The 20,422-nt window shown below is 32.9% G+C and overlaps 2 protein-coding genes and 1 non-coding gene across 3 annotated transcripts; all 3 read left to right on the top strand.

The window, feature by feature from the left end:
- Window positions 1-320: 320 nt before the first annotated feature.
- Window positions 321-2,404, top strand: UFO (F-box family protein). Its single transcript, XM_028066324.2, has one exon. It carries the CDS (start codon window positions 838-840, stop codon window positions 2,161-2,163), a length of 1,326 nt encoding a protein of 441 aa, XP_027922125.1. The 5' UTR covers window positions 321-837; the 3' UTR covers window positions 2,164-2,404.
- Window positions 2,405-6,020: 3,616 nt separating this feature from the next.
- On the top strand, window positions 6,021-6,092 carry TRNAG-UCC (transfer RNA glycine (anticodon UCC)). Its single transcript has one exon. It is a non-coding gene; the product is annotated as a tRNA-Gly (tRNA).
- A 4,593-nt stretch (window positions 6,093-10,685) lies between these two features.
- LOC114175369 (uncharacterized) lies at window positions 10,686-15,300 on the top strand. Its single transcript, XM_085670228.1, has 8 exons — window positions 10,686-11,162; window positions 11,434-11,606; window positions 13,138-13,231; window positions 13,505-13,616; window positions 13,721-13,809; window positions 14,548-14,633; window positions 14,714-14,778; window positions 14,997-15,300. Exons 1-8 carry the CDS (start codon window positions 10,827-10,829, stop codon window positions 15,104-15,106), a joined length of 1,065 nt encoding a protein of 354 aa, XP_085526354.1. The 5' UTR covers window positions 10,686-10,826; the 3' UTR covers window positions 15,107-15,300.
- Window positions 15,301-20,422: the final 5,122 nt, after the last annotated feature.

The following is a 20,422-nucleotide window of genomic DNA, read 5'->3' as shown; positions in this document are numbered from 1 at the left end:
TATATGCCCCCATGTGTTTGTCCTCGCAGGGTGTTGCGCTTTCATCAATTGCATCTGTCTCACTTTTCTGCCACTGTGTCCTTCCAACCTCGGCCTTGACAAAACAACACTGAAATGATAGATGCATTCATCAGAATCACTTGCCTTTTCTTTCTCTTTCTTTCTCATCCTCCAAAAGATGCCAACAACACACACAGATATACATCAACCACTTAATTAATTATGCTCTCAACAAATCAACAATTCAACAAACCCAAACATGTTTTCATCTTATTATATATACACTTGTCCCACTTACCACCGATGCCTCAACACAACACCCAATAATTTCTTTCTTCACATCATAACCACCACCAACTTCTAAATCCCACGTCTTTTGTTCCATTTCTGGTTGTGTTGCATCACACTTCTTCACTTCCAAAACCGTCTTCCCTTCTCTCCATTCTCCAACACCCCACTGAAAATGAGGAACAGAAACAACCATCCCAGGTGATTGCTATAGCTAGGAGGAGTCAGCAAACAACATGACAACAACAACATCAACAACAATTATCCTTCCAAAAGCCACCTTTTTCGTTTTCCCTTGTCCAACCTACACTGCTTTCCCCTCTTAGGTTCTTCCCTAAAAACGTTTCCACACCCATTTCCCCCACTATCTTTCCAAGCAAAATTTACGCAGCAAAACAAGAAACCATGCATAACCTTTCCTTTAACATTAAAGGCAAGCCTAGCTAGTATAAACTGCACTCCTCAACTTTTTTACTTTGTGTTTAAACCAAGCAAACACAGATAATCTTATACATATCCATCTCGAGCCAACCGAATATATTTATATATATGGAAGGTTTTCACCCTTCAATGACGTCTCCTTTTTCGTACACATTCCCCATCAGTGGTGCTGGAAGTAGTACTACTACTAGCAATCTTACCACTGCCACTTACAGCACTTCTACTATATGGATGAACAGCAGAATATGGAGCAAGCTCCCTCAGAGGCTTCTCGACCGTGTAATAGCCTTCCTTCCTCCACCAGCTTTCTTTCGTGCACGTTGTGTTTGCAAGAGATGGTATGCACTTCTCTTCTCCAACACCTTCCTTGAATTATACCTCCAAGTCTCTCCACACCGCCACTGGTTCATATTCTTCAAGCACCACAAAACCCGCAAGAGCTACATCTACAAGAACAACAACAACAACAACGGTAGTGGCTGTGGACATGGTGCAGCCTCTTCCTGTGAAGAAGGGTACCTCTTTGATCCCTCTGACATGGCATGGTACCGTATTTCCTTTGCTTTGGTCCCTTCTGGCTTCTCTCCGGCCTCTTCTTCTGCTGGTTTACTTTGTTGGGTTTCTGACGAGGCTGGTCCCAAGACCATGCTTCTGTGCAACCCTTTGGTCGGTTCTCTCACTCAGTTACCTCCCACGTTGAGACCTAGACTCTTCCCTTCCATTGGCTTAACCATCAGCCCCACCTGCATAGATGTCACTGTTGCCGGGGATGACATGATATCTCCTTATGCAGTGAAGAACTTGACATCTGAAAGCTTTCACATCGATGGAGGAGGGTTTTACTCCTTGTGGGGCACCACCTCTTCTCTGCCTAGGCTTTGCAGCCTTGAATCCGGTCGAATGGTTTACGCTGAAGGGAAGTTTTACTGCATGAATTGCAGCCCTTTCAGCGTTTTGGCTTATGATATCACATCAAACAATTGGTTCAAAATACAAGCCCCAATGAGGAGGTTCCTCAGGTCTCCAAATCTCGTTGAGTGCAAGGGGAAGCTGCTTCTTGTTGCGGCTGTTGAGAAGAGCAAGCTGAACGTGCCAAAGAGTTTGAGGGTGTGGAGTTTGCAGGCTTGTGGGACAATGTGGGTGGAGTCAGAAAGAATGCCACAGCAGCTTTATATTCAGTTTGCTGAATTAGAAGTTGGAAACGGATTTGAATGTGTAGGGCATGGGGAGTTTATTGTGATCATGATTCGTGGCACAGACAAAGCGTTGCTGTTTGATATATGCAGAAAGAGGTGGCAGTGGATTCCACCTTGTCCTTACATTGCACATGATGGCTTTGAATTGCATGGTTTTGCGTATGAACCTAGACTCGCCACTCCTGTCACTGGCCTCCTTGATCAATTGGCTCTTCCCTTCCAGACTTTTACTGCTTAAATCAGAAAATCATTTTCAAGTTTGTCATATATATGCAATGATTTAATCATGCTATGATTATCAAGGAATGCATGTAGGACAATGAAAAACTATTTCAGTATTAGTGATTTGGTTTGTAAAATCAGTTTTAACGTGTCCCTACACTGGTTAATTACTTAGCTGTTACAATACTTCGGAGGTGTGGTTTGGAATCTAATCAACTAGGTTGCGAATGCAATTTTATGTGGCCTCTTTTTCATGTTATCTGCTTCCACATGCAGCAGCTATAATGTCTATTACATGTTATTTTCCTAATCCCTCCAATGAACTCATTGAATAAGGTCTCATGGAGAAAGTTTAATCAGTGATTTATTCTCATATATATGCTGATATGAACGCTTAGATTTTTCCTGTTTCCATTCATTTCTTCCTGTCTTCTATTCAGCTAAATCAATCTCGTGACCTCTGAACTTCTAAATTGGAACTAGTTTTTTGCATTCAAGAGATAAAATTGTTGCTTTTTTAACAAATTATTTCACGTTTCTTCACTGATATTGATGCAATATTTACAAGACGAATGTTATATAGTATGTATACTTTTTGTATTTTATTATTTGAAAGCTTTGGAGTAAGTAAAACAAGTTTTAAATAATTGTTCTAAAAGACAAGTCAGTTACTATATATAAATAAGGATTTCACAACATTATTTCCCTTTTATAATCTATTTTATTAATTTATATTTTATCATTATTTAAATTACTCATTTTTTTTAAATTGAATTGTAAGAATTATACAAGTTTATTACGAATTTTAAGAATTTACCTAAAAAACTTGATAATAAATTAACATAATTTTGCTATTAGTATCATAAACGCATATAAATTTAATAATTAATTTGAGTATTTGAAAATTTTGAAAGGGAGTAACAACTCTTATATAGCCATGAGTAACCTTTGACAAATTCAAAAGTTTTACAATGTAATTAGCAAGTAACAAAAGTTTACATCATTTTATTTTCTAAGCTTTAGCTTCATCGCATGGAAAGAGTGCTTCCAAATTTTGACACAGGAAATACTACAAGTATTATTAAATTAAGTCATTTTTATCTAATTTTTTAGTGTATACTAAATTATGAATGCGTATGTTTTTCTTTTAAATTACACAACTTACACTTCATATATAAAAGAAGTAACTTAAAAAGATAGGATGAGAGAAAATTGTGGAATCAAGGAACTCAATGTTTTATAAAATCTTTGAATAATCATCTAGATATTATAGTTTAGAGGATTTTTGTTCTCTAATAGTTAGACTTAGGAAGAAAGATGAATTAGTAATACAACTGTTTAAGAAATGGTCAACATAGATATGAGTTGGGAGAACCAATATCGGACTCAATCGTGGCTGAGCATAAGGAAACATCGATTCTAATAGCAATTAATTTGTTTCAGTCCTAAAGACATCACTAGAATTTTGAATTTTGAGATATTTAGTGTGTTTGTAACACTTCACTCATTCACTACAACAAAAAACATTATGCAACAACACAAAATTGTGAGTTAAATCACAAAAATTGTGGATTAAAATTTAGACAACATTTTTTCAGATATAGTTTAGGTGAGCGCAGCCGTAGGTAATAGGACACAGTTATCAGTACAACAACAATTTTAAAATCGTTGCTTAAAATTTTCATAAAAGACAACGGTTTTGACATACGTATTTTTTAAAATTTCACATTTTCAACACTGTGAACTCTTTGAAATAAGTTTTGTATTTTGAACAAAAAAAGGAGGGATAAAATATTTCTAATATAAAAACTTTAATTTTTAGTGTATTTTAGACCACATTTTTATGAATTAGCTCACACTTTTTACGAAGATAATTTTTATACCTATGATCCGGTTTAGTGTTGTGTAAAGTCATTTTTATTGTATCGATTATCTTTGATTGTGCTTGGTCATATTAAACTTGATACGGATAGATTTATAGCTCGTGAATTCTAATGATATTTAGTATGCTAGTAAGGTGAGTTCTCTTAGGAAAGTTTTGTAAATAAAGTTTGTATATGGAATGAAATACTCCAAAAATCTCATTTTATATATTCTTTCATGTAATAAAAAAATATGTTGAAAACCAGATAAGAGAAAAAAGAGAGAAGAACAAAGTGGGTGTGCGGATTACTGATACACAGTACATATAAGACATCGAATTATGTGCAGAAAACTGTTGGAGATGTATTTTGGTTTGACCGTCTTCATAATCGTTGAATTGCAAACTATAAAACTTGAGAAATCTCAAAACTATTACATGTGTTTAATGGCCATATGTATTCACCAAGAATAATGCTACGAAAAACATCTTCAGGAACAGGATTTGAGCCCTTGTAATTAGTAGCAGCTGATAATTCTGAAATTGATAAATTTGATGCGTTTGAATTTACCTTAATAGGTACAGTATCATTGGTCTGAGATCTCTGCACAACACCCCAAATCTCTAATGAACTATGATGGCTTGGTATAAACGATAACTTTGTTTTAGATGAAGGTGTGATCTACTGTTCACGATTGCGTGTTGGTATTGTGGCTAATTTGGGAAGGTCAAATGGATATAGCAGTAGGAAACTTACATTTATGCTTATATGATTCCCACCTACGTCTCTAATTCAAATTGCTGGTTTTTTTTTTTTTTAAGAGATTTCACTTACACACAACACTTTTACTTTAACTATACTACACCATTAAATAAATTTGAATTTGATTTCAAACTCCAACCACAAACCACGTAATCCCATGAACCAAAAACTTCATTGCGTAAAAGGAACACAACCCTTGTTTCAATTCTGCACTTGTACTCTTTTAGCATACTAATTAGAGCCATGATATATTAAAATTTAGCTATTATATTATAATCATCAATAAAAAAAACACTTTAGCATTCCATAATCTAAGTTACAAATATTGCTCTATAGATAATCAAATAATAAGAAAAAGGTTAACTCTCCTTACTTGAGTTTATAATTCAACTCTTTTAATGAGTGTCTTTAACATTTTTATAAGAAATCACACTCATTATTTTCTTTATTCTTATTTGTCTTCAATTTTTCAATACACGTACACATCCTAGTCAACTTCCAATTCGCTTTTAATCTTTCCCAACATCCAAAATTTCTTTTAGTGTTAATAATAACTAATAAGTGCTCTAAATAAGGATTGAATCAAAGTCTTCTCCACTAACATGTTCTAACAAAATGAGTTACCACATCTTTTAACCATAACATAATCATAATAACCTAAATACACACCTAACACGTCATTTATTTATTCTATCAAATCAAAATATTTTTTCCGGGTCTCACAACTAGCACTAATTAGCTATTGGTCCAAGACAACCTCTAACCATTCCATCATCAAATGAGTGGCTGTATTCAAATTAATCGCTTTTGGAAAGTTAGCATGAGTTAATTAAACACCTAAAATATAATTAAAACACAATTAGCAACATAAATTATAACTAGTGATAAATTGTTCAAAATTTCCTTGAATAATTACAAAAAGTTTTGCTTGAGTATTACGTTCGAGTGTATTTTTTTTATAGACATGCTTGATGATATGTAATTATATTCTCCCTTTTAAGTTTCGTCAACTTCTCTCCAAACTAGTTTATAAAATGTGCCTCCAAAAGTAAAAATAAATAATAATAAAATTGAAATTTATGCTAAACAATTTATGTAAAACTTAATCAAAATAAATATAATTAAAGTCCAATAATAATATGCCAATAATTATGTATATATTAGTCGGCACACAATACCCTATCTAAGAAACACTACATGCATTTCAATATTTTATGACAATTATAATAAAGTTTCAACCCACATGAAAGCGTTTGTAGTCCAACGGTTAGGATAATTGCCTTCCAAGCAATAGACCCGGGTTCGACTCCCGGCAAACGCAATTTCCATTTTATGCACTAAATTACATTTTCAGTTTTATTTATACCAATTCAAATTACCAATTGCTATTTAGCTTCAGTTTAATATCTTTTGAAGTATTGTATTCGTAATAATTATTCAATTTTTATTTTATTTTTTGAGTTAATGTAGTCTAATATTTATTATTTAAGAGTTAATATGTTATTTTTTATTAGATCATCGTTAACATAGTCAAAAGATGATGACTTGGTAAAACAATATGAATTTTTTCTCTAGAACAAATAAGATTATGGAATTGAAACATTTAAGATTTACATTTTTTTTATCTAAAATTAATTTTGTATTTATGGGTTATTTTATGATAGCTGTAGTGGTCATATGATGACGATGTGATCAAAGACTTTTTCACCTTCGCAAAGATCTATAACAATGAACATCATTATCATCCTCATAGGTGTTCTTCAAGGTGAAGATATTGGGATGTTACAACAAGTGACACATGATTACGATCTCTTTAATATCCTAGAAAAATTTATTTTAGTAAAATAAAGAAAATGACTCGTTAAGCTTAAATTATAATTTTTAGAATGAATAAAATGACCAAATAAATTATATAACTCATTTGGATATAGTAATCGGATATGACATATGCAAGGTATTATGTTCAACTCTCCAGCAATATTTTTGTGTCCTAAAATTAAATTTGGAAGATTTCTTTGGAATGAAGAAGGACAGTAAACATGAAGTACGGTTTGAAGTAGTGATTAGGGTTTTTTGAGATGGTGTCGTGGGGTCAATAGGAAAAAAATGGAAAAGAGAAAAAAATATTGTTTTTTTAGAATAAGGGGAGCTTACACGCAAAAAAAAAGAAAAAAAAAATAAATCTACAATGCAATATATGTCGTCACAGCTATGGAACTGTTCATAGTTGAAAATGCGAGCTAAAAAGTTTGGTCTGTCCGTATAAGTTCTAGTTCACATGCCAGTCCGCTTTTTTTAAAAGAAAAATCTTATGATAAAACTTTTCATGTTCAACAAATTGGAAAACTTTAACCAGTTTACAAAATTAAGCAAAGACTTTAGGAAGTTGAATGATAAATTGATAGTTCAACTAATTGAGAAATTTTAACAAGTTCACAAAATTAAGTAAAGACTTTGGAAAGTTGAATGATAAATTGATAATTTAACATTTTCATCATATTCATATTCGTACTTTAACATACACGATGTATTTTTCAAATTTTAGCACATTCAAAAATATATAATACTTGTCTTTTCCACTCATACAAGAATTTGGACATTCATGTAGAAGTACAAAAGGAAAGTAACCAATATACACAAGTCCAATTTTTTTATGTGAGTCGCCAGCCAATTGGTGCAAACTGCGGGTTATGCGGGTCGGGCTTTTACGGGCCTACTGGCTTAATATCTCAACACGCCTGCAAGCCAATCCGCCAGGTCAAGCTTACATTGTCACCCTTATTCCATTATGTTAAGTCAAAAAAATATACTTAGGAAAACAATGTTTATCAAAATTTTAAATTATTCCAAACACCACCATTAAAGTTGCAAAAGTCATAGTTATGTCATTATTTCCACTTTTAATAAAAGTTGTTGGTGGTGTTTTTCACTAACTTTTATAAAACGTAACCAACTTCCTTTGCCTTCAAAAACCATTCCATTGTGTTAAGTGGAAAAAAAATACTTTAGAAAACAATGTTTTTTCAAATTTTTAAATTGTTCCAAACACATCTATTAAGGCTGCAAAAGTCATAGTCATATCATTATTTTCACTCTTAATAAAGGTTGTTAGTGGTGTTTTTCACTAACTTTTATAAAAGTTAACTAACTTCCTTTGAATTTCAAAAGTCATTCCATTGTGTTAAGTGAAAAAAAAAACTTTAGAAAACAATGTTTATCAATTTTTAAATTGTTCCAAACACCATGATTAAGGCTGTAAAGTCATAGTCATATAATTATTTTTACTCTTAACAAAGATTGTTGGTGGTGTTTTTCACTAACTTTTATAATACCTAACTAACTTCCTTTGTCCTCAAAAGTCATTACATTGTGTTAAGTGGAAAAAATACTTTAGAAAACAATGTTTTGTCAAATTTTTAAACTATTTCAAACACCATGATTAAGGCTGCAAAAGTTGTAGTCATATCATCCCATGGTCCCAAAAAATGACTGCTATGTTTCGTCACATATGATTGATTGTTACTCCATTTATAGAAGTACAAAATGCAAACCTTCCATCTTCAAAATAAACAACAACATTAAACAAATTAAAAGCATTCATTTCCTCACCAAACACAATTTCAACTTGTTAAGCTAACAAACTCCATTGTGCCTAAACATACCACCACCATCCTTATTTACTACTTTTGAACAAGGTAATATAATATAATAATCAGTTATGCACTATTATCCATGACCACCCTTCTAACTCTTCTTTGGAAATTGTTCCACACAGTTAAATTTTGATTAGACTTTACAATCACCTTTATCTCATTTTACTTCTTGACTTTATTGGGTAAACATGCCAAACATTGTCAGCTTTAATTAGATTTCAATCTTATGTGTATTGGGAGATAGGCTAACTCACTCTTTGAAACAACAATTTAACATGCATTGTGCTATAGAGACAAGACTTCTCAACTTTATTTGATAAGTATGCCAAACAGATGTTAGCTTCTAGTATATTTCAATTTGACGTGTATTGGGAGATATGCTGACTAAGACTTTGACTTAATAATTTCACACGTACTTTGCCACAAAGACAAAACTTCTCAGCTTTATTTGGTAAGCATGCCAAACAATGTCAACTTTCATCAGACTTCAATGTGACGTGCATTGGAAGATGGGTGACTTAGTCTTGGAATCAATAATTTCACATGCACTGGCATAAAGACAAGACTTCTCAACTTTATTGGGTAAATGTGTCAAACAAATGTCAACTTTCATCAAACTTCAATTTGACGTATGTCAAGAGATCGACTGACTTAGTCTTTGAATCAATAATTTTACATGCAATCTACAATTGAGATAAGACTTCTCAACTTTATTGGATAAGTGTGTCAACAAATGTTGACTTTTAGTACACTTCGATTTGACGTGTACTGGGGATGGATTCACCAACTCTTTGAATTAATAATTTCAAATGCTCTCTGCTATAAAAACAAGACTTCTCAACTTTATGAAGTAAGCGTGTAAAACATGTTCAAAATATAATTAAAACACAATTAGTGATAACTTTAGTGTAACCAATGGACCTTGAAAGCATGTTTATTATAGTGCTTATGTTGTTCAAAATTCCCTTGGACAATAACAAAAAGTTTTGCTTGAGTATTGTTCTTGAGGTGTGTGATTATGTTCTCCGTTTTAAGCATTGTGAACTCCTCTCCAAACTAGTATCCAAAATGTCCCTTCAAAACTAAAAAACACAAATCAAGTAAAAAGAAATAATAATAAATTTGAAATTTAAACTAAAAACAATTTATGTAAAATGTAATCAAAATAAACAAAATTAAAAGCTCAATAATAATATCAAACAACTACATAAAAGACATTCTTAAAACGTTATGTATAGATAATAATTATAACACTGCTAAGTATATATTAGTTGGCAAACAATACCTTATTTAATAGAGCTATCAAAATGGATAACCCGGCCCGACCCGGCTCGACCCACTATAGGTTGATGATTTAGTGACCTAACCCAACCCGGTTCACCTTTTAGCGAGCCAAAAAAATTTGAACCCGGCCCGACCCATCACGGGTTGACGGGTTAAACGGGTTGGCTCACGGGTTCACTTAATTAAAAAAAAATACAATTTTTTCTATTTTTTTCAGTCAAAACTAAATTATAATTCTAATTAAAAATCTAAATAAACTTTAATAGAATCCAAATACAAACCAAAATAAAAAAAATACAAATCATTTATGTATTGGATAAAAAAATAACCTAACATGACCCAAATGTAAAGCTCAACATAATAAAAAAAACAAAAAACACTTAGGTGACCATTTTATCTGTGGGTTGGTGAGCCAATCCGGCTCACTACGGGTTCAACCCGAATGAGCCAGGTTCTAGATGAGTCAGGTCAAAAATCAACTCCTATTAAAATTTGTAAAAAAAATTTAATCTAACCCGACCCAAACCCATGGTGAGCCGGATTGACTCGCGGATAGCTCTACTATTTAAGTTATATAAATTCAATTTCATTCTAAGAAATACAACGTGATTTCAATATTTTATGGCAAAAGTTCCATTCATAGAAAAACAAAAAGATTAAAGCCAGAGTCTGCAAAAATGTTCAAAGAAGGTTTACATATCTGAAATTAAAAAATAAAATAAAAACCATATACGTTAATCTTTATAAAATAAAGGAAAAAGTTACTTTTATATCACCATTTCTAAATAACTACAATTTGACACCAATTTCTTTTAATAAAATATTATTATTTAAATAAAATATTAATTTATATTATTGTCAAATAATAGTATTATAGTCAAACTACCACCATCTTAAAATAAATGTACTAACCAAATGAAGAAAACAGAATATAAAAAAGAATTCAGTAGAATTTAATACAATGTACCAAAACAAATGCTATTGATAGAATTGAAGCTCTCTTATCTACAATTTGCCGATGTGTTACGCTGTGTGGGCATTTCAATCCATAAAGTCCCAAAAACATCGACAGTGAGACCAACACAACAACCTCTTCCAGTTGCAGACTAGGCTTCTTTATGATTACGATGGGAACTACATGTTTCCCAACTACTAATGTTCTTTTCGAACCTCAAAAGCTATCTGGGAATTTCTCTATCCTCTGTGATAACGTTCGGGGTCTCAGTTTCCTCACTCCCAAACCCCATCTTCGATCTTCTTATTCAAACTTAGGAAATAGAGTAAAGTTTACATCTTTTTCGATGTACAAGACAACCCATTTGAAGGTCTCACAAGATGCACTCTCTCCCACGGAAGAATCACTCTCTTCCTCTCCTCGGGTAATTGGAGAACATGACTTACTCGTTGTGGGTCCTGGGGTTCTCGGTCGTTTGGTTGCTCAGAAATGGCATCAGGTATTCTTTCATTTTCTTGGGCCAATTCACTATCTTACATTATACGTTATGGTTTCTTGACATTGTATTCAGGATTTTCTTGTAGCAGAATTATACATTGTGATGTATGATAAAATTGATGATTTTTTTAATAATTACTTTACTAGTCATAGTTAAGGTGATTTGTATTTGGTTGACAATGTAAAAGTTTTTACGTTGCTACTCTTATTATTAGTCGATATTCAGTAGCTTGTTATTATATGTTTGTGTCTATTTATGTGTTTGCAAGCAGGAAATTCCAGATTGTCAAGTTTATGGTCAGACAGTTACTACTCATCATCACAATGAGTTGATACAAATGGGTATTTATCCGTCTTTGAAATGGACGGAAGCTACTCACAAATTTCCAAATGTCATTTATTGTGCACCACCTTCCCGCACACCAGACTATGCTGGTAATGTTAGGTGAGAAATCTTCAGGGTATGGCAATATGCTAATGAGTTTGTACAAGACTTGATTATACCTGAAGTGTTGGTCAGTTAGTTTGGTTATTTCCAGGCCTTTAGTTGGTCAACTTGTGCTAATGCTCACCTTTGTTCTGGATAATGGATTTAGTTCTTGAGGAGTGTTTTTTATGCCTTGAAATTAGTCTTTTAAACTCCTACAAGTTGTTTTTGTGCTGATATATGATGTATGGTTTTGATGCTTTCTTATTGGTTGAATATCAGGGATGAGGTTTAAGCACACCAATCTGTATTTCAATGCAAATCTGGTTGATATTCCATTGTACTTCATTTATATCATGGTGACATCTTTTCCTCAACATACATTTCGTGTAATAAAAGCTTTTTCACTGAGAATGCTCTCAAATTCTGCTTTGAAACTTGATAATCATGGCATTGCACTCCTGGAAAATCTATATTTTTGATGTACTTTTTTTTTGTTTGTGTGATCTACCTCTTTTTGTTAATTTATCTTTCAGCTCAAATTCTTATAAGAAGATTCAAACTTTTAGTTAGAAATAGTGTTGAGATAGTGAAAGTTATGTGCAAGATATTTTTTAAATACTAATAGGAAGGGGAAAAAATTATTATCTTAATGATGATAGAGTGAGGAGAGATTGGTTGCCATGTAAATTGTTGTGGGCTGTGAATGCTTTTATTGGGGACTTGTTCTTGTATGAAAAGGGATATGAGATTGAGACCAAGTAAATAATGTCATATGGAGGTGGCAGTTGCAAGGTTGATAAGCATGTTGAGTCAGATCATGTCAAAAATTTGTGCATGATTTGTTTGTGGTAGTTATAAGAATTTGCAAAGGTATGAGAATGGAGATTTGAGGTACCCTCTAACACTGACTAATAAGCTCTTCAAATATAGAATATGAAATTATTATTTAGAGGACTAATAGTACTTCTCTGTAATTGTTTTAGTGGTTTGCTTTGATATCCATCAACAAATAAGTTTTAATGTTTAAAGTTTGTACCCAAGGAGCAAGATTTACAAAGGGTGGGTGGTTTGGACTTTGGGGTGAAAGGGAAGGAAGGGTTAAATTTTCATTTCTCATAAATATTCTCTAATCTGATAAAAATAAATAAATGAAAGAAATAAAATGATAGACTAGCTTAATGTCCTAATATATTTGGTATATAAAACTTATATTGCTGTCTTAATTAAAAAATAAAAACGTTTCCCTCCTTTCCCCTCCCCTTTGATGGCACAAGTATTAATTGCATTCAGTCTCAGAATTCTCATTCTTGATAAAGAACTTGAATGATTTGTTGCATGTTTACATGCATCCTGTTCATAGGATGGGCAAGGTTATCCAATCTCATTTCTAGCATCTGAGTATTCTGTTTGATTGCTTACATCATTGCCTGTAGTAACATTGAGTTGATTGGTCAGATCAACTTGGATTTTCTAGTTAGAGAAAATGATAGCGCAGTAGTTGTCTTCTTATGAAATTGTTTACTGATGTGGATGGTCAACTAATCAGGTTAGCTGCATTAAGCTGGAATGGGGAAGGTTCTTTCTTGTTTACGTCAAGCAGTGCTCCATATGATTGTAATGATAATGGATCATGTGATGAGGTGGGCTATACATCCAAACTGTCATATTCTTTTGTTGCTTCTCTGTTTTGATATGATTTGATTTGAAGGAGATAATTACAGTGTACATGGTGATACAAGCTTCTTTTTTCCAAATAATGTAATGCACAAATTGTTTTAGCTACACTTGTGCAATTACAGTGCTTCTCTTCTTGTGTATCTTGTTCACATTTGCCAGCTGATACTATCAGATTTTCGCTTTCTACGGTCTTGAATGTTTGTTGATTTATCCTGATGGAGTATACTTCATTTTAGGATTCACCAGTTCTGCCAATTGGGAGGAACGCCAGGGTTGATGTCCTTCTAAAAGCTGAAAATGTGGTACTGGAGTTTGGTGGCTGTGTTCTGAGATTGGCAGGACTATATATATCCTTGGTTATGTTCAAATTATCTGGATTGTAGGAATGTGTTTTTGATCTAAGTAATCTTTGCCACTATGCTTTGTTTATTTCAACCTTAACCAATTTTACAAAGAAGATAGAGGTGCACACAATTATTACTTGGAAAAGGGTACTGTTGATAGTCGTCCTGATCACATCCTGAATCTTATACATTATGAGGTCAGAATACCATTTCCTCTCTGGTTATTTCTGTATTCACTTTCCTTTTTGGTTCTGTAACTTGTATCTAATATCATTGAACCATTGAAGTTAATGAGTTTCAAGTAGAAAACTCACTCAGCCCTAGTTTACTGATTTCTTCAAGAATATCACAATAGGAAACAGAATATATCCATTTGGTGGTTTAAACTTTAAATATATTTAAAGCAGAAAACTGAAAATGAAATCGGCAGATTGCATACCTGGGAAACTGAGCAAGCACAAAAATAAACTATGATGCAGAGAGACAAACTGAAATTAAGACAAAAGCTTAGTGCATATTTCGATTAGTTTCGTTCTTTATTTTTGTGTTTATTAAGTATCTGAATATAGCATAGAGAGCTTTTTGCTCCCCCAACCTCTAATCTAATAAGCAGCCATTATAATATAAGCTTGTTGAAAGCATGCGTCAATCAATATATGCTGCTACTACAATGCTTCTAGTTTGGTTCATGGACTCTCATTTTTGTTCTAAGTTTTATAAGTAATAGCTCTTTGGTTCGAAGCAAATATAAAATGCAAGGCTCAAGTAAAAACTAATATTAAATATGAAGATATGTTTATAGTTATAAAATTATCTAAGAAACCTTGAGGTCGTGCTCTATGTTTTCTTCTACATTTTGCGTTGTTTTAATGTATTTAGTTGTGTTTTATGATAAAGTTAAAACCGGTGCTCATTTTTTTATGTTTCCACAACAGGATGCAGCTTCCCTTGCAGTTGCAATCTTGAAGAAAAAATTCCGTGGACAGATTTTCCTGGGTTGTGATAATCATCCTTTGTCTAGGTTAGGTGCTTTATCTTTAACTTGTCAAATTACACTCTGAATATTTAAAAAACAATCTCAAACTAATCATGGGTTTGCAGGCAGCAAATGATGGACCTGGTTAATAAAAGTGGAAAATTCAATAAAAAGTTTGATAAATTTACTGGTGAGTTCTTTGATAGTTGTTGGAAGTCTCATGTCAATTAGAGATAAAGTCAATTTAAAATATATAAGTGAGTACAAATCTCATCTTACAAGTGATTTTGTAGGATTGAGTTAAGCCAAAAGTCTACTTAATAATGGTGAAACATATGTGGAACTGATACCGTCATATTATTTTATTGGATGTTAATTTAGCCTTTGCTGTCATATTTGGCTTTGCAGGAACAGATGATCCTCTAGGAAAAAGATTAAACAACACAAAAACACGCCAAGTGGTTGGGTGGAAGCCCAAGTACCCTAGCTTTGCTGGTTTTCTAGAGAGCAGTCTGTGACAAACTCTTGAGTTTATCTATTGTTGTTCACTCTGATTAATTTGGAAACCACCATATATATACAAGGTGCTTAGTTAGGGAATTCTTGCTATAGATTGATAGTTCATGCACACTAATCGCAGGAACTTTGCAGTGTGTACATTTTCCTATTTCTTCATATTTGACCTTGACAAAAAGGATGATCAGTTATTGAATTGTCTTCTAACTTTGTAGATGGCATATGGATAAGCTAGTAGTAATATTTTATAGGAGATATTCTTAGTTAGGAACATGTGACCTTCTTATCTGGGACATTCAACTTAGCACTTGACATATGTTGTTAGAGGAACCATGCTGGAAATACCTCGAATATTACATTTGAAACCATTTGCATTTGAAATCATGGAACCACCTCTTTTTCCATATGCACAAAGGCAATGAGCAAATGTTGATCATCGAGAGTTTTACAGTAGTCAAAAACTTGTTCCGTCTTGAAAATCCAATGTAACACCTCTGATCCATCAAACATAGGGAAATTCAGTTTGATGTTTCAAACTTGGAATGACAAAGATGGAGAAGAAATGTGTGAACCTATATCCAGAGGATGAATCGATTTCAAAACTGAATCCATAGAAGTTTCCAATGTTTCAAAACAAGTAAAATCGTCTTGCAGACGCTCATGAAGAGTTGCGATCAAGCTTTTCAAATCCCTATCTATAGTAGCCACTTCATTGGCTAATTGCTTGACATCTACCATTGATTCCTTTATCTCCCCCTTGGAGCTCCTTCAATCTTGTATTCTCCGTCATGAATGAGAATGAAAGCACCAATGTAAGCTAGCACCATACCAAAAAAAGAATGGAACAGTAACACACTCAAAAGAATGGAACATTGACCGGTGTTGTTGAATATCGGTCATGACGGCGACATGGCAGAAATCGGTAATGGTTTCTCAACTTGTCGCCACAACAAGGTAGAGGCGAATCGGGTTTTTGATGGTGGCCCATGGCGAGTGGTGGTGGCATCGCGGTTATGGCAAAAAAATTGACTTGAAAAAAAAAGAAGATATTGAGTAAAAGAGAAGAGATATGCAGATCGAGCGGCGACATGCATGTGGTGGGAGAAATGGGAGAAAGAAGATAACACAAACCCTAATTTAATCCATTTCTCTCCTAGTCTATAACAAATTGGGCCTGACCCACTAAAATATTTATTTAAACATTACCAATGTGCAGATTGGTCTCCAATCATTCTTTTACCTAAGTTATCGCAACAACCACACAACAATAAACTTTTATTTGACCTTAAGTTTTCTATATTCTAAAACAACAAAGCACATCTCTTCACGTTAATGCACCTGTTGTCACTACACTTGTTATCACACCGTCGTCAGCCACCATCGTCGACCACCACTGCAGCCATCGTTGCCGTCGCCAGCCATTGCCAAGTGTATTTTTTTTTCTTTTCTACTTCTCTACTTTCACTAGAATTATTTTGCAAAAAATATACCTATTCTAGTAACAATAATGGCCAATGATTAAGATACTTCAAGAACATCTCACAGAAGTGACCCTAGTTCGAAACATTGTTATCCAATTGATGAATCAAATTTAAATACAATTGTTTGCAATTATTGTGGGAGAGTTATGAAAGGAGATGTTACTAAAGCAAAAGAGCATCTAATGGCAAAGAAGGACAATGTTGTTGCTTATACCAAGACTCCAAAAAATGTGAGAGAAGAACTTTGGAAATTATATAAAGAAAGAATAGATAGCTCCTTTGTCAATTGTGGATATAATGCAGCCAAAAATTTAAAGGTCTCAGTTCATCAATATGTTGTTCGATTTTGGTATTAAGTAGTCTTGTCATTCAACCTTGTGAAGTTGAAAATTTTTCAAGATATGATTGATGTCATAGGTGCTTATGGACCCAATTTACCCGCTTCTAGTTATATGAAATCAGAGTTCCACTTCTCAACAAGGGACTTGAGTACATTGAGAAGTTGTTGCAAGATCATAAATTCCAGTGGAGAAAACATGGTTGTTCTATTATGTCAAATGCATGGATTGACCGAAAGCAACAATGCTTGATTAACTTTTTAGTGAGCTCCCCTGTAGGGACAATGTTTATCAAGTCCATTGACGGTTCAAACTTTGTGAAGACAAGAGAAAAACTATTTCAGATGCTTGATTCCCTTGTGGAGGAAATTGAAAAGAAAATGTTGTTCAAGTTATAATAGATAATGGGACCAATTATGTGTTGGTTGGTAATTTGTTAGAAGAGAAAAAACTTCATCTCTATTAGACTCCTTGTGTTTCCCATTGTATAGATTTGATGTTTGAAGATATTGGAAAGCTTCCTTTGATAAAGAAGACAATTCAAAGAGGAGTTAGTCTTGTTGGCTTTATCTATAGCCATTATAGTACCTTGAGTTTGTTGACATAATTTACAAATAAGAGGGAATTAGTAAGACATGTTGTTACAAGGTTTGCTATCTCTTATTATCATTACAAATGTTGCATTAGGAGAAGGTAAATTTGAGAAAGATGTTCACTTCTGATGAATGGAGCAATAACAAGCTATCTATGGAAGCCAAGGGGACGAAGGCTACAAAAATTGTTCTTATGCCTTCATTTTGAAATCAAGTATTATTTACTTTCAAAGCCATGGTTCCTCTTGTTCATGTGCTTGTCTAATGGATGGGGAAAGAAAAGCAACTATGGGTTATATATATGAAACAATGGAGAAAGTCAAGGAAACAATAGTGAAGTCATTCAACAAGGATGAAAGTAAATACAATGATGTATTTATAATCATTGATAATAGATGGACATGTCAACTTCATCGCCCCTTGCATACTGTTGGTCACCTTTTGAACCTAGAGTTTTTTTATTCCAACCTAAAAATGGAATATGATTTGGAAGTTACAAATGGGTTATATGATTGCATCAGGAGGTTGGTGCCAGGTAAAGATGTGTAACAAAAAATTTTAACTGAGTTACCTCTTTATAAGAGTGCAAATGGACTTTTTGATTATGATTTTTTCAAAGAATCAAGGAAAACCACAGCCCCAAGTGAGACACTTAAACACCTTTTAAATTGCGCTAAGATATAATGGTTACGTTATAAGTTACTTTCTTTGCTTGTGTAGCTCAATGGTGGAAGAATTATGGCCATGCAGCTCCCAACTTAAAAAAGCTAGCAATCAAGATTTTAAGTTTGACATGTAGTTCATCAGGATGTGAGCGAAATTGAAGTATTTTTGAGCAAGTAATAAGGCATGACTTAATTTATTATTATCTTATTTGTAAAGTGTAGAAAGAAATTAATTCACATATTACTTATTCATAATGAATATTCATTCAAAGAAAAGGAATAGGCTTGACCAAAAGGTTGCATGATTTGGTTTACATAAAGTATAATCAACAACTTGTTCAAAGATACGATATTAGGGATGAAATAATAGAATGACATTGATGAATGTAATGAGTGGTTAATGAGAGAAGTTGATGATGATAACAATAATGAAGAGGGGAGTAATGATTTGGTTTTTGATGATGATCCCACTTTTAATTAGGCAACTGTTTATGAAGCTTCAGGTATTGGAGAACCAGTAGTTTATATAATGAGACAAACAATTAATAAAAGAAAGCAACCATCAAGTGGTGGTATTGTTATTGAATCTTCACATGCTTCTAAGAAAGGTTCAGGTTCAACTCCAACTCCAACACAAACCAAGAAGAGTAAAGAAAAGATTCAAAGTCAAGTTAAAACGAATTGCGTGATAGCTCTGATTCTGAGTTTAAAAGATTACTTAACTTTGACAATAGTCTCTTAGAAGGGAAAAAGGAGGAGGGATATGTCCCATTAGATGATGACATTGAATACAATTATATTGGAATTAAAGAAGAATCTGGTGATCAGAGAGGAACTCAATATATTTATTTTATGATTTATTGTTATTTTATGTTTTGAACTTTAAATTTGTGATGTTTTGATATGTTGTTATTTTTCATTACTTTTTCATTAAAATTATATGTGGTGGTATTATATTTTTTTTGCCGCAATATTTCCATCATACTTCGTTATGACTTCCATTATAACTTTATAAATGTTTTTTGGGTTGTCGATATTTTTTGTTATCCAATATTAATACACAACTCTATAAATGAAAAAGCACAAATATAGATGCAGGGAAAATTGTTTCATTCAACCATGCATGTAAGCACAATACACAAACAAACACAGTAGAGAATTAGAAGAAAGTGAATCAAGAGAAAGGAATTATCTTAGCAATTTTCCTTCCCCTCTCCTCTAACAATTTTCCCCTTTATAACCCCTGCTAATTAGTCACGTAATGATTCAGCCAAACAATTTTTCTCTTTGATAGTATGTTATATTCCTTGCCTCTAACGGTCTCCAGCTCATTTTTCTTCTACACTCTCATTACATACCTTTGAAGAGAGAACTCACAAAACTTGGAGAGAAATAACTATTTAATTATCTAATGATTTCAATGAATGAGTTATGATGAGTTCAATCACCATCCTCTCCATATCCAAGAGGTGGATCAATAGAGTCTTGGTTTGATGGTGAATGCGCCCAAGTATTCAACTTCAAATGGCTGAAGGAAGAACTCAAACTTGGAGGACATGCTAAAATTTCATAATTTGAAGACTTTTTGGGAATTGTTAGGAAAGGTATATCCTTATTTTTAGTGAAGATTTTCGATATAAAATCATGGTTGTTTCTTCCTCCACTTTATTAATTTTCTTCTAAATCCCATCAAATCTTTCGAAAATTTTATTTGGAATAAAGAGTGAATGAGTGTCTTTCAGGAAAAATGTTTTCAAAATTCATTTACTTTAACAATATTTATAGTGTTGGAAGATTAGTTGTCACCTTTTTAATATGTTAAAACAAAATTTTAATGGATTAAATTAACTTAAAATTGATTCAGTTTAGTGATTTAACATATTCAAACTGCATCACTTTGCATATAGTTTTGTTTTAATGAATTAAAATGTGTTTTAATATATTAAGACAAGAGTTTTATAACCAATCTAACTCGTTCAAATTTGCACTATATTAAACCAATTTTTTTAGAAGTACGCAAACACTTTTAAAATAGCATGAGTTGTTTGATTAACTTGAAAAATATTTCTTGAATTTTTTTTTTCGTGAATCTAATCTAATATACAATTGAGAACCTAACAATCGAAAACTTTCTAATATAATATTATATTCTACACAAATACATTCACATTTTTCATACCACAAAAGGAATAACACTACGTGGCATCTGCTAAGGAATTGGACTCTGAAACGTGTATCTTA

The sequence above is a fragment of the Vigna unguiculata genome, chromosome 3, assembly GCF_037176805.1.
Source record: "Vigna unguiculata cultivar grain cowpea cultivar isolate G323 ecotype 2 chromosome 3, ASM3717680v1, whole genome shotgun sequence".
In the NCBI taxonomy this organism is placed as follows: Eukaryota; Viridiplantae; Streptophyta; class Magnoliopsida; order Fabales; family Fabaceae; genus Vigna; species Vigna unguiculata.
Note: the sequence above shows the minus strand (reverse complement) of the source record. Positions and strands in the feature narration are given on the sequence as shown.